This window comes from Mustela nivalis, assembly GCF_964662115.1.
Source record: "Mustela nivalis genome assembly, chromosome: 9".
Lineage (NCBI taxonomy): Eukaryota > Metazoa > Chordata > Mammalia > Carnivora > Mustelidae > Mustela > Mustela nivalis.
This window is the reverse complement of record NC_139028.1, coordinates 102385333-102398957: the sequence shown is the minus strand read 5'-3', so window position 1 is coordinate 102398957 and position 13625 is coordinate 102385333. Positions and strand designations below refer to the sequence as shown.

Sequence of the window (13625 nt, the reverse complement as noted above, 5' to 3'; positions counted from 1 at the left end):
CTGGGGTAGACTGCTTGTCTCTCTCTCATTCTCCCTCTGCCCTTTCCCCTGCTCATGATCTATCAAATAAATAAATAAAATCCTTTTTTAAAAAAAGCTCAGTACTCATTTGAATATTGGTAATTGGTACAGTGCTTATCTAACCACCTTCTTGGCTATATCCTTTATGACATTCAGGTGCTAAGCAAAAGCTTTCTTCACAGATAGCGGGCAGACAACATTTTAATTCAGTCTTAATGAACAACAAATTCAGAATGAATTTTTATAACGATGTAAATATACAGTGACATGATTAAATTTACTAAGTCGGGGGAAATGATAATATAGCTTTAAAAAAAATAAACCAGAAAGTTATTCTTTAATGGTATAAGGCTGTACTGTTACCCTGTTAACGATTGTATAGGGGCGCCTGGGTGGTTCAGTCAGTTAAGCGTCTGCCTTCGGCTCAAGACATGATCTTGGGATCCTGGGATTGAGCCCCCCCTGTCAGATTCCCTGCTCATCAGGTAGCCTGCTTTTCCCTCTCCCTTTGCCCCTCCCCCTGACTTGTGCATATGTGTTCTCTCTCTCTCTCTTGCTGACAAAGAAATTAAAAAATCTTTTAAAAAAAAAAACAAAACACAGGGGCGCCTGGGTGGCTCAGTGGTTTGGGCTGCTGCCTTTGGCTCGGGTCATGATCTCAGGGTCCTGGGATGGAGCCCCGCATCGGGCTCTCTGCTCAGCAGGGAGCCTGCTTCCTCCTCTCTCTCTGCCTGACTCTGCCTACTTGTGATCTCTGTCAAATAAATAAATAAAATCTTAAAAAAAAAAAAAACAAAAACCACAATAATATAAAAAAAAGGGAGGGGAGCCAAATCTACCTCTGAGATCACACACTTCTCTATGGTTTAAACCATATTATTTGTATCCAAAAGCACTCCTAAATAATAAACAGTGAGCAATTAATCCTGCCTTACTCCAGAGATACAGAATAAAGCTTTAAACATTGGTAATGAAAGGACCAAAAGTCCTAGTTAATTAAGTTGATGACTAGTAGTGTAGTATGGTTACTTACAGAAGAACCAAAATGAAGGGAGTTTGGTATAGGTAAGTGAGAAGAGTTAGAAGTGGTCTTTTGTTATATACATATATCTTTAAAGATTTTATTTATTTGTCAAGAGATAGAGAGAGCACACCCATAAGCAGGGGGAATGGCAGACAGAGGAAGAAGCAGGCTCCCCGGCAAGCAAGGAGTCGATGTGGGGCCCAAGCTGAGGGCCCTGGGATCATGACTCAAGCTGAAGGCAGATGCTTAACTGACTAAGCCCCGCCCAAGCATCCCTCTTTTGCTATATTTGAATAAAGGTCTAGTAATTTTCAAATGGAATACTCAACTTGAAGCCTGAAGACTACAGAGAAGACAACAAAAATATTTTAAAGATTTGGAAAAATAGGCGTGCCTGGGTGGCTCAGTGGGTTAAGCTTCTGCCTTCAGCTTGGGTCGTGATCTCAGGGTACAGGGATCGAGTCCCGAGTCGGGCTCTCTGCTCAGCAGGGAGCCTGCTTCCCCTCACCCCTGCCTCCGCCTGCCTCTCTGCCTTCTTGTGATCTCTATCTGTTAAATAAATAAATAAAATGTTAGAGGGGAAAAAAAAGATTCGGAAAAATAAACAAACATGGGTAGGGTTGCTAAATTACTGCTAAGAAAATTTAAGAATGACTTGATAACTACTCTCGGTAGTAGACTGTTTAGCTTAACTATTAAGGCTCTAATTCTTAGTCTTTTCCATCCTGTTATACTAATTTCTCCTCACAATTAGCTCTATACCTAAAAGCCAAAGGCTAAAACCAGTAGCTCATCACAACATGAAAAAAGTCTTGGGTGATCTGGGAACTCCTGGCTTTCGCCGTGCCACTCTCATACTTTCCTACTTACCTTCTATACCGCCGCTAGAGCCCCTCTCACAAACTGCACACGGCTCATATTCCGTCCCCAACTTCCATGCCTTGCCATCTGTCGCACTCCCCTCTTGGAATGATCAGTCTCCCTCACTTCTACCAGCTGAAATCCTCTCTGCCTCAAGGTCTAGCTTGAATCCCACTTCCTCTAGGAAGTCTGTCTGGTTTTCCCACCCAGAACAAACTTTCCCTCCCCGTGTTCTCCTAGTACTTTTCTACTGATACTGCTATGTAGTCTTCCAATCCTGCTTTTTATTGTAATTATGCATGTGACAAACTGTCTCCCCCAATAGATAGGCCCCTACGGGGTAGGGCCTCTGTACAGTTCTTCCTTGGGTCTAGCACAATGCTCACATTAAAAAGGCACTTGATAAATACATGTTGAGGTGAACCACTCTAAGGAAAATACTCAAAGAATCACTGAGAAGTTCTTTATATCCACAGACAACTATTAACAACAAATTGAATTTGAAAGTCTGTTAGACAGGTTTTAATTTAACTCTGAAATAAAGAAGGCTGTGGTATTTTCCCAGGATAACCTGGTTTTGAAAGTCTTAAGCCCCTTTTTCAGCTTTGAGATGTGTATTACTACAACCTCAAAATCCATTCCATAGGAATCAGTGACTGTACACAGAACAAAAGGACAAAGAACCTGGTAGCTTTGCAAAGTTGAGATTCACAAAGGAAGAAGGACAGACAATCATAGTAAAGCTACAGCATCTACTATCCTACCAACCATCTGTCCAAAATTAATCACAGAATACTCCTATACCAGTCGATGCGCCAAGTGGCAAGGCTAATGAGTGAATCAGGAAGGTGACACTATGTTGTTTACCTGTACAATATGACATATTCGTGCCCCTGTTTTCTGGAGAGTCTGTAAGCTGGTGTCACCCTAGTTATGGCAAGGAGGGACTTCAGCAGCAGCGACAGTCTGTTGTACACCGTGTAGGAAACTTTAATCTCTTTATCACACCTGAGGAGCACACAGACACAATCAGCATTCGCCTACTCAACTCACATAAAACCAAGAACAGAAATGTAACGGATATAGAGGTGTTATGTTCTGTCTAGTGACTGAGAATCGTCTGTTAGCATTATTCATGAATTCTGATAGAATATAACCTGCCTTGCAGTCCACATAACACCTTTCACAGAGTATGACAGTCAACATAGATGACTGCAAATTAAGTGTGGGAACTGCAGAAGATTAAATTTATCATGAAAACAGGTTCTGAACTAAACGTGTAATTAGAGGTTTTTGTCAGTTTATCAAGAGATTATTGAGGTAAGCAAAAGTTTTACTTTTCTGTGCTCTAGAACCAGGCAGTAGATAACAAAAGGCACCTAATGTTTTCTTCTAACTTTGAAGCTATTATTTAAGAAACAAAGCTACACACTCAAAAACAGTAATTCAACACTGCAATTATATTAATGGAAGTGCAAATAATTTCAAGATAGTATCTTATGAGATTTCTACCTCTACATATCTAATGGGAAATTTAGAGAAAAGTCTGTTTGGTACTAAAATTTTAGACTATACCTGGCAATAGCTTTCTACTTAGGAAAGAAAAACAATACCCACAACCCAGACTTAATTATTAAGATTTTTCTTTTGATGTGTTGCTATTTCCTCCATTTGCCTATATACCGTTCATGAAAACTGAAGCTTCAGGCAGGAAGTAAGCTAATCTGCCTTGAAAGAGGAACATGGAGAAGGAAAATAACATGCATTTTCAATCTATGACCAACACAGCATGTAAAAAGGAGTAGTGAAGGGGAATCATACTGGATGTCTGCCATACAGAAAACAGACAACACAGAGCAGTCATGTTACAAGAGCTCGCAAGGGATTTAATCAGAGAACTATCTGTACTCTGGGAAAACAACAAACCCTTTTCAGTCTTTTCTCTGCTCTTTTCCCTGTGGTGTCTAAGTTTCGGTGGACTGACCCTCCCGCTGAAGGTCAACTCTGTGCCTGGGCTGGAAGCCAAGCATGAAGCAAATTGTAGCAAAGACCTACTGGCTTTGTTAAGTGGGAAGAACACCCTCCATGACTGGTAACAAAAGCCCTGCTTTCCCTGTGTCATCTTTTATCCTCAGCTACCACAACCACAGACCCTAAGTCAGAGCACTTACTTTTCATTCATTTCAAGACACCAAATTTCTAGCTCCATGGAATCTCCCTGTAGATGGGACAATTGAAAAATACTTGTTTTAATTATTTCTTTTATTATAAAGCACAGTACAGTCACTATAAAAATACTGAAAAAAATAAAGGGAAAAAAATCAATTTATAAACTCACCAGCCACTTTAATAAATAACATGAGGGGTGCCTGGCTGGCTCGGTTAGAAGAGCAGGCAGCTCTTGATCTCGAGGTCATGTGTTAAGACTCATGTTGAGTCTAACAATACTTAAATAAATAAACCTAAACATTTTTTTTTTAATGTGAGATTATACTGTATGTTATTTTTATCACTTTCCCATTAATAAACACAACATGAAGTTTTCCTTAGTAAAATTCTACATCATTTTTAATGGTTGCATAGTATTCTACCCTATGACCATCATTTCATCCAATCAGTTCCCCAAATACATGGACATATAGGTCACTCCTAATTTTTCACTACCACAAACAAGATTCTGATAAATAGTCTTGAGATTAAAACTTTGTCATTGCCCTAAATAAATTTCTTAAGATAAATTTCCAGAATTAGCATTGTTAAACAGTACTCATGCTTCAAAGATTTTTGCTATGTATATCCAAATTACTCTTCAGAAAGGCCAACACTTCAGATGATGGAGAGAGCCTTTCCCTCCAATTCTATAGGAGATATTTTTAGGTGACACCCACTGTTAAGGAATACCTTAACAAGCTCCTCACTTAAAAATCTTTTTAGCTCTGCAATGTCTTTAGCCAAACTGTTCAGTCTTTCTCTGGTACTCTGAACAGACTTAGTCCAGTGGGTGGGAAAGAAAAACAGAAACCAAAGCCAGAATCCCTCAACCCTGTAACACTCCTGTGTGCCACTTAGTAAGAAGGACAGTCATACTTTTGAACACAAGTAACCTTATTACCAATCAACTGGAAGATGGCTATTCTTTTAGATTTGGGAGTAACCCTGGGTTAGTTTGTGGAATACAGAACTTACTAGTTCTAGATAAAATTTAAGTATGTATCCTTAAGGTATCTTTTTCATCATACTGTCATTTTTAAATGATGTGATAAATTTTGGGTTTCCCCTGCTCCCCAAAGTCAAGGGAGGATGAATAGTAGGAAGTAGACAAGACAAGCTGGTGCAGTTTGTCTAGGATAATCGGAATATTTTATACTCAGATTTCACCTGGGAAAGGAAAGAGTTCTTCTAGAGAGTCCTTTAGGACTCCCTGTGGATCACTAACAAAAATGATTCATAGTATAAACTGGTAATACAGTAAAGAAGAGTAGGAAGTTTTGTTTTTTGGGGGGCTAAGGTTTCCACAGAACAAGTATCGACATCATTCATTCAATAAACTTCATCAAGAGTGCCATCCAGGCACTGAGCTAGACCCAAGAGATGATTATTTATTTATATCCTGCCTCATTTCAAAAAGAATCTGAACAACTACAGAAATAAATAAGATGTGGTGTAACTGCTGACCTCAAGAATAGAAGTGTAAAGTATGAAAGGAACATGGAATGATCGCTACTGTAAGTTATGTTAGGCACTTTACGAATAAAGATTAAATGAGAAAATATAAAAACCCTATGAAGTGTCATGTTAGTTTGGTGGTGTTGGTGGGGGTGGGGTTAGGTAATTTGGCCAAAGTCACTCAGCTAGGATCTGCACTTGATCTTAGCCAAAAGGCCGAGAAGCGATACTCAGCTAGGATCTGAACTTGGGTCTGTGCAGCTCCAAACTCCAACTGCCTTTTATTATACCACCCCAGCTTCACAATCTTATAATGGAAATAAATCAATAAACACACAAGTAACAATATCTGCCTTGATCCTGATGTGAAATAAGTAAAAACACATCTATAAAAAAATCACAGTACATCAACTGTATTTGAGAAACAATGTAAACAAAGCATATGGTAAGTCTAAGGAAAGTAGTTACCTCTCCCACTAGAAAGGGGGTTTCAAGAGCACACGAGTCTTGAAGGATTAAGTAGAAACATTTCATACATAGTTGACACATGAGGAGGACAAAAAGCCCATTTCAAGTGTTTGGGAGAATAAATACAAAAAGCATGACCTCCTCAGAGAATGCTAAATTCAGAGAGGGAGGAGGCAGGAATGAAGCTGAATTGGAACCGGAGTGTGAAGAGCTTTGAGTGCCAAATGAACACACCACCCTGGCCATAACCTTACCTCAGAAGTCTTGAGTGAGATCTCCACACACATTGATCTCCCAACAGCAGGCAACTGTCCTGCCAGCGCCTTTTTTGCTTCATGTGTAACCTCTGGGATGTCTTTGATTGCTAAATTGAACTAGAAAACAAAAGGGACTTTTGTTAAACACTCACAAGGCACATTATGGGAACATAAAGCAGTGAGATGGTTATGCTGGGTAATGCGGGCATAGCTTTGAGTGATGAAGGACATCCATTCATTTCTCCCTTGCCCAGAAAAGTCCTGCATCAAAGCCCCAAAACTCAGGTTGAAAGAGGTAATGACTTATTATAAAAATCAGTCAACAAGGTATTTTCCTAAAGACTAAATTTTTCCCCGACTGCAGAAGAAAGATGAAAATCATACAAACCTAGGGCTACCATCTGATGAAGAATGTACTTTCCAAGTGAATGAATCAAATGGAATTCGACATATTAATGTTATGATTTAGAAATACTATAAACTGTATTCTTTGCAACTGCACCATGTACAATTCCTGATGACAAACACGCCTTAAAAAAAAACCAGGAACTTTACCCAATCTGAACCCGTTGGGGATGAAGATGAACGAGTGCAAATCTTCTCGCCGAGTCGAGCCTGGACAATCACTTGGACAGTCTAAAAAAAAAAAAGCAAACAAACAAGAAAAAAAATCAATGATGAAGAGTCTTAAATTGATCTGACTCACAATCAGGGTTAACACCCCCTGAATGCAGGGTTATAAAGATGCCAATGATCGTAACATCACTTTAGGAAATGACAGGATTTTAAAATTCAAGAACATATTAAAAAAAAACGACACAAAAATAATACTGTAAATATTCCTGAGGGCATAATGTCAACTGATTGGAGGAATTTTAGTTTAAGGCTTGGAATCTGTAATATTCTCACATGGCAGAAGGAAATTTGCACATGGTAGCTCTGACTTTCATAAAGAAACAAGTCCAACCGTAGGTTTAAATATTCACTGCCGTACACTTATGTAATCATAGTAGATTTAAACCAAGGATTCCACAATTATTCATATCATTTGGCCCATATGGCAAAAGTCTCCCAACTAATTTTACAACCAGAATCTACTGCATGGATTGTTTTTTACATGGCAATCATGAGAAGGAGTGATAGGGGTGGAAATGATTTTTAGATTTAAGAAAATATAACTTCTCAAGAAAATATAACTTCTCAAGCATTCAAGATTCAGTTTTAATTCTTCATTTACCCAGAAGGGAACAATAAATGGAAGTCAGACATTTCAGAGTTAGCTGATGCTTTGGGAAGGATGCCTGAAATGCTGTCCATTCCAGTCCACTGTCTTTGTTCCCACCCCAAGGGAACATACTGTGCCAATAACCTGGCATAATAGTTTGACATTTCTGCAAACAGCCTTGCAAAAAAAAATTTTTTTTGAACAAGTAGCTGTGGAAAATTGGAAACTACTTTTTAGTTACACCCCCAGTACCGCCCCCAAACTTCACAGTTTGGTTTACAACAGACAGAAGTATCCCTTAAAATGGGCAAGCTGCAAGCTGTTATTCTATATTTCCAAAAAGGGAGAAGCACGGAAGTTATTTCTAACAGTTCTGAGCTCAAGAGAATAGATATATTACCTTGAGGGCAAAAAATTTAATAAACTTGTCCAGGTCCTTTCTGTCCTGGGAATTGAGATCAGTTTCCATTGCCTATAGGAATCTAAAACAGGAAAAAAAAAGTGTTGAAAAATGTGACTAATATCTTTTAAATTCAAAGCATACAGAGATGGTATTGTCTAGCTGTGCAAACAGTCATGTGGGAGGGAAAAAAATTTCTCCCTAAGATACCAAAGTGAAAAAATATTAAGATAGTATCTTTTGAGGAAAATAAATTCCTCACAAAGAAAATCTAGGCTGTAAAATTTAATTCCCATTCCGGAATGGAAAAAAAGAATACTTCCTTAACACACACACACACAAGAAAAGAACCAAAGTCTAGGGACCTGAACAATGGATGAGGACAAGCCATTTTACCTGCATCTGAAACTTTGAGCTTTACCTATAATTTATCTATTAAAAAAAGTTCTACTACCCACCATACTGAGGACTAAATTTCTAACAAGACAAAAATTCTGTTAAAACATAAAATGAGGGGTGCCTGGGTGGCTCAGTCGGTTAAGCGTCTGACTCTTGATTTTGGCTCAGGGCATGATCTCAGGGTGGTGAGATTAAGTGCAGTGTGGCTCCTTGGGAGCTGGAGTCTGCCTGGTGTTCTTTCTCCCTTTCCCCTCCCCCTGCTCACACATGCTCTTGCTCTCTCTCTCTCTCCAATAAATAAACAAAATCTTAAAAAAAAACATAAAATAAGATCATCTGTATTCCTTCAGAAGGGTACTAGATCAGTTTAACTTTGGGGACCCCTTTTGAGAATCTGGTAACAAGACAAGCCCTTTCTCTAGAAAAATACACACATATAGAAATGTTTGGATATAACTTCAGGGGGTTCATGGATTTCATGGAGTACATCACAGCTCCTCAGGTTGAAATGGCTTCAGGTAGAGCTGGTATGAGGAAGCGAAAACATTTAGGGAGAGAACATGAACAAAGAGTATCAGCAACAGAGAGCAAAATGGATTTGGAACTATTAAGTATCCCAGTTTTTTAGAGGACTATGTATGGACAGGGAGATAGTATGGCTGGTTGGGGCCAGATCATGAGAATCTTGAATGCAATGCAAGCCTAATACAACAGAAACGGGAGCTCCTTCAAGATCTTTGAGGAAAGGAACTAACAGGATCAGAGTGCTAGCATCATCTGAATGGTGCTTTAGAAAGAGCTTTGCTAGCGTATTGTAGAACAGTTTTGAGTATGAAAAGCAGGGAGACCAGTTAAGTCCTTGGCAATAATGCAGGCTTGTGGTCAAGGCTAAAACTCTAGTACAGTTATGGTTTGGAGATAGTATGGGTGGGAGATATTTTAAAGGACGAGCTGATGGGATTTAAGGACTGACTACAAAAAGTTTAACAAGGTTTCAGTTAACAATAAACAGGAAGCTAGTTTTAAGGAAATGTATAAATAGAAAAGAGCTGAAACTGTAAATTTTAAAAACTGAGATATAATACCATACACAAAAATAAATTCAAAATGGATGAAACACCTAAATGTGAAACAGGAAAACCATCAAAATCCTAGAGAACACAGGCAGCAACCTCTTTGGCATCAGCCATAGCAACTTCTTAGCTACATTTGTCTCCCAAGCTGAGGAAAGGGAAACAAAAGTAAAAATGAACTACTGGGATTTCACCAAGATAAAAATCTGCACAACCAAAGAAAAAAATCAAAACTAAAAGGCAACCTACAGAACGGGAGAAGATATTTGCAAATGACATATATGATAAAGGGTGAGTATCCAAAATATATAAAGAACTTATCAAATTCAACATCCAAAACACAAATAATCCAGTTAAGAAATGGGCAGAAGACATGAACAGACATTCTTCCAAAGAAGACATACAGTTGGCCAACAGACACATGGAGTATGCTCAATTTCACTCATCATCAGGGAAATACAAACCAAACCTACAATAAGATATCACCTCACACCTGTCAGAATGGCTAAAATCAACAATACAAAAACCATAACAGGTGTTGGTGAGAATGTGGAAAAGGGTGAACCCTCTTAAAATGTTGGCAGGAATGCAAACTGGTGAAACCACTCCTGAAAGCACTATGAAGGCTCCTCAAAAAGTTAAAAATAGAACTACCCCATGATCCAGCAATTTCACTACTAGGTGTTTACCCAAACAATACAAAAATACTGATTCAAAGGGATATATGCATTCCAATTTTTATATCAGCACTATCAACAATACCCAAATTATGGAAAGAGCCCAAATACCCATCAACAGATGGATAAAGAACTTGTGATATATATATATACATATACACATATATACATATATATGCACACATATACACACACACACAATTGAATACTGCTCAGCCATCAAAAAGAATGAAATCTTGCGGGACATTTGGGTGGTTCAGTTGGTTAAGTGTCTGCCTTTGGCTCAGGTCATGATCAAAGGGTCCTGGGATTGAATCCCACATCAGGTTCCTTGCTCAGGAGGGAGCCTGCTTCCGCTTCTCCCTCTCCCTCCCCCTGCCATGCTCTCTTTCACTCTGACCAAAAAAAAAGGGGGGGGTGCCTGGGTGGGTCAGTGGGTTAAAGCCTCTGCCTTTGGCTCAGGTCATGATCCCAGGATCATGCATGGGGCTCTCTGCTCAGCGGGGAGCCTGCTTCCTCCTCTCTCTCTGCCTGCCTCTCTGCCTACTTGTGATCTCTCTCTGTGTCAAATAAATAAATAAAATCTTAAAAAAAAAAAAAGGATGAAATCTTGCCATTTGCAATGATGTGGATGGAAATAGAGTGTATTATGCAAAGTGAAATAAGACAGTCAAAAAAGACAAATACCAAACAATTTCACTCATGTAGAATTTAAGAAATGGAACAAATGAACACGGGGAAAAAGACAAAGGCAAACCATGAAACAGAACTATAGAGAACAAACTGAGGGTTGCTGGAGGAGATGTGAACGGGGATGGATTAAATGGATGATAAGAATTAAAGAGGGCACTTGTGATGAGCACTAGGACATAAAAGTGATGAAATCACTAAATTCTACTCCTGAAGCTCATACTACACTATATGTTAACTAACTGGAATTTAAATAAAAACTTAAAAGTACATGGGGCGCCTGGGTGGCTCAGTGGGTTAAGCCGCTGCCTTCGGCTCAGGTCATGATTTCAGGGTCCTGGGATCGAGTCCCGCATCGGGCTCTCTGCTCAGCAGGGGGCCTGCTTCCCCCTCTCTCTCTCTGCCTGCCTCTCAGTCTACTTGTGATTTCTCTCTGTCAAATAAATAAATAAAATCTTAAAAAAAAAACTTAAAAGTACAAAAAAGAAAAAGAAAAATAAATAAAAATGGGGTATAACTTACATGTAGTGAAATGTACAAATCTTGGGTGTACAGCTCAATAAATATCTTATTGTTTTCCTTTCTATTTTGATAGATACTTTGTTTGTATATATCCATATAACTGCAATTCAGATCAAGTTACAGAACATTTCCAATAGTTCAGAGGGTTCTCTTGTGTCCCCTCAGGAAAAAGTAACCATTATTCTGACTTCTATCATCATAGATCAGTTTTATCCATTCTTACAAATCATTCCATTTAAATAAATGGAATCAAACAATATTAACTCTTTTGTGGGTAGCTTCCTTTATTCAAGTCATGCCTGTGAAAATCATAATGCTGCATGTGGAACTTTATTCTTTTTTTCATTGCTATGTAGCACTCCACTTTACAAATATATCACAAATTATAAATTCCAGCAGATAACCATTTGCGTTGCTTCCCGGTTTTGGCTATTGTATTTTTACACAAATCTTTTGGTGGATATAAACAATCCTTGCCATCAGCTGTAAGCCCAGCATTATTAATGCTGGGTCACAAAGTATAAGTACCTAGTTTTACCAGACACGGACAGTTTTCCAGAATCTGTACCGATGTACACACCCATCAGCAGTATATGATGGTTCCAGATGCTCCACAGCTATACCACTACCTGGTACTACTGATTCTTAAATTTCAGCCATCCTCGTAGAGGTGTGGTAGTATCTCATTTAATCTGTATTAGATGATTAGTGATTAAATGAACACTGGATTCCCCCTATTAGCATCTTTTCATAAGCTTATTGGCTACTTGGAAATCATCTTTAATGAAGTTCTAGTTCAAGTATTTTGCCCAATTAAAAATTAGGTTATCTTTTTTTACTAAACTGTTGAAGTTTCTAAAATATATATATAGTGGATATAAGTACTTTGTTGGATATGCACTATAAATATCTTCTCCCAGTTTGTGTCTTGCCTTTCTTACAGCATCTGTTTCTTTTCATGAGAGTCTGAATATACTAATGGACAAAGGCCAGACTACTGTATCAAAATAGAGCTCTGACCCACAACCTGCAGGAACCAGCCCAGAAAGGAAGTGAAACTAACATTCCATTATCTAGCCCAAGAAGTCAACATACTATCTACAGTAATCAGTCAAGGAAGCCAAACTATCTCTACCAACTAACTAGTCCAGAAAGCCAACAGTAACCCTAAAAAACTGACCCCAAAGAGTCAAGACTTGAGTAATAACCCCCAATTACCTCCCCTAATTTTCCTCCCTGGTTCCAACTTAGGACCAACCACAGAAAGCCAAATATATAAACCTAAATAACCACATAGGATGCCCCCACTTGTAGTTAGGCTGCCTAGAGCTTTCCCATGCCAATAACCCCAAATCAGGACATATCTGAAGTTCTTCCTTTCCTCCACTATAAAGCTTCCCACTGGTCTACCAGCCTTTGAGTCTTTTGCCAATGCGAGTGATGGCGGCTAACTCCCCTGCTATGACAAGCTCTGATTAAATAGGCTTCACCCATTCTCATTTTTGTGTTTATTTCCACATTAAAAACAGCCTTGCTGAGGTATAACTGACAATAAAATATATACTGGAAATGCAACGCATAGTAAGTTTTGTTTTTTTTTTTTTAAGATTTTATTTGAGAGCAAGTGAGCATAGGGGCAGGGGAGCAGAAAGAGAAGGACAAGCAAACTCCACGCTAACCGCAGAGCCTGATTCAGAGCTCAGTCCCACAACTCTGAGATCATGTCCTGAACAGAAATCAAGAGTCAGACGCTTAACTAAGGGACCCACCCAGATGTTCCAAGATGCTGTAAGTGGTGACATCTATTTGTAACTGTAAAACCATTACCACAAAGTATCCCCACTGTAATCTCTCCTTCCAGTACCTCCTCAATGCCTCATCCTTTGGCAACTACTGCCCTGCTTTCTATCACCATAGATACCTACCTGCATTGTCTAGAGTTTTATATAAATGAAATCAGAAAGTATGTACTCTTTGGCTTCTTTCACTTAGCATAATTATTTTGAGGTTCATCCATGTTGTGTTCTATGTTCATGTTCATTTTTTTCTATTGCTGAGTAATAGCCTCTTATGGACTCTTTTGATTAGCAGAGGTTCTTAATTGTAATAAGTCAAATTTCTCAACTTGTTTTTTAGCACTTCTTTGTGCTCTGCTGAAAAAAATTTTTGCTGATCTCAAAGTCATGAAAATCTTCTTTTCTTCTAAAAATGTTATTGTTTGCCTTTCATGTTTACATTCATGATCCATCATAAATTAATTTTTCCTGTGGCAGAACTTTGGGGTTGAGGTTCATTATTTTTTTGATAATCAGTTCAGGTTACTTAATAGGTCAAATCAAAAC

At 38.6% G+C, this 13625-nt stretch overlaps 1 protein-coding gene across 12 annotated transcripts in view; it reads right to left on the bottom strand.

Moving 5' to 3' along the window:
- The window catches only part of ATG13 (autophagy related 13), a 54311-nt gene that overhangs the window by 18951 nt on the left and 21735 nt on the right, over positions 1–13625 (bottom strand). For all 12 annotated transcript variants that reach the window (XM_082747644.1, XM_082747643.1, XM_082747635.1 and 9 more), the window contains 5 exons: positions 7923–8004; positions 6853–6933; positions 6295–6414; positions 4078–4124; positions 2774–2914 (listed from right to left, as the gene is read on the bottom strand). In XM_082747644.1, coding sequence (XP_082603770.1) covers positions 2774–2914; positions 4078–4124; positions 6295–6414; positions 6853–6933; positions 7923–7991 — 458 coding nt within the window. In that variant the 5' untranslated portion in view covers positions 7992–8004. The remainder of the gene's footprint in view (positions 1–2773; positions 2915–4077; positions 4125–6294; positions 6415–6852; positions 6934–7922; positions 8005–13625) is intronic.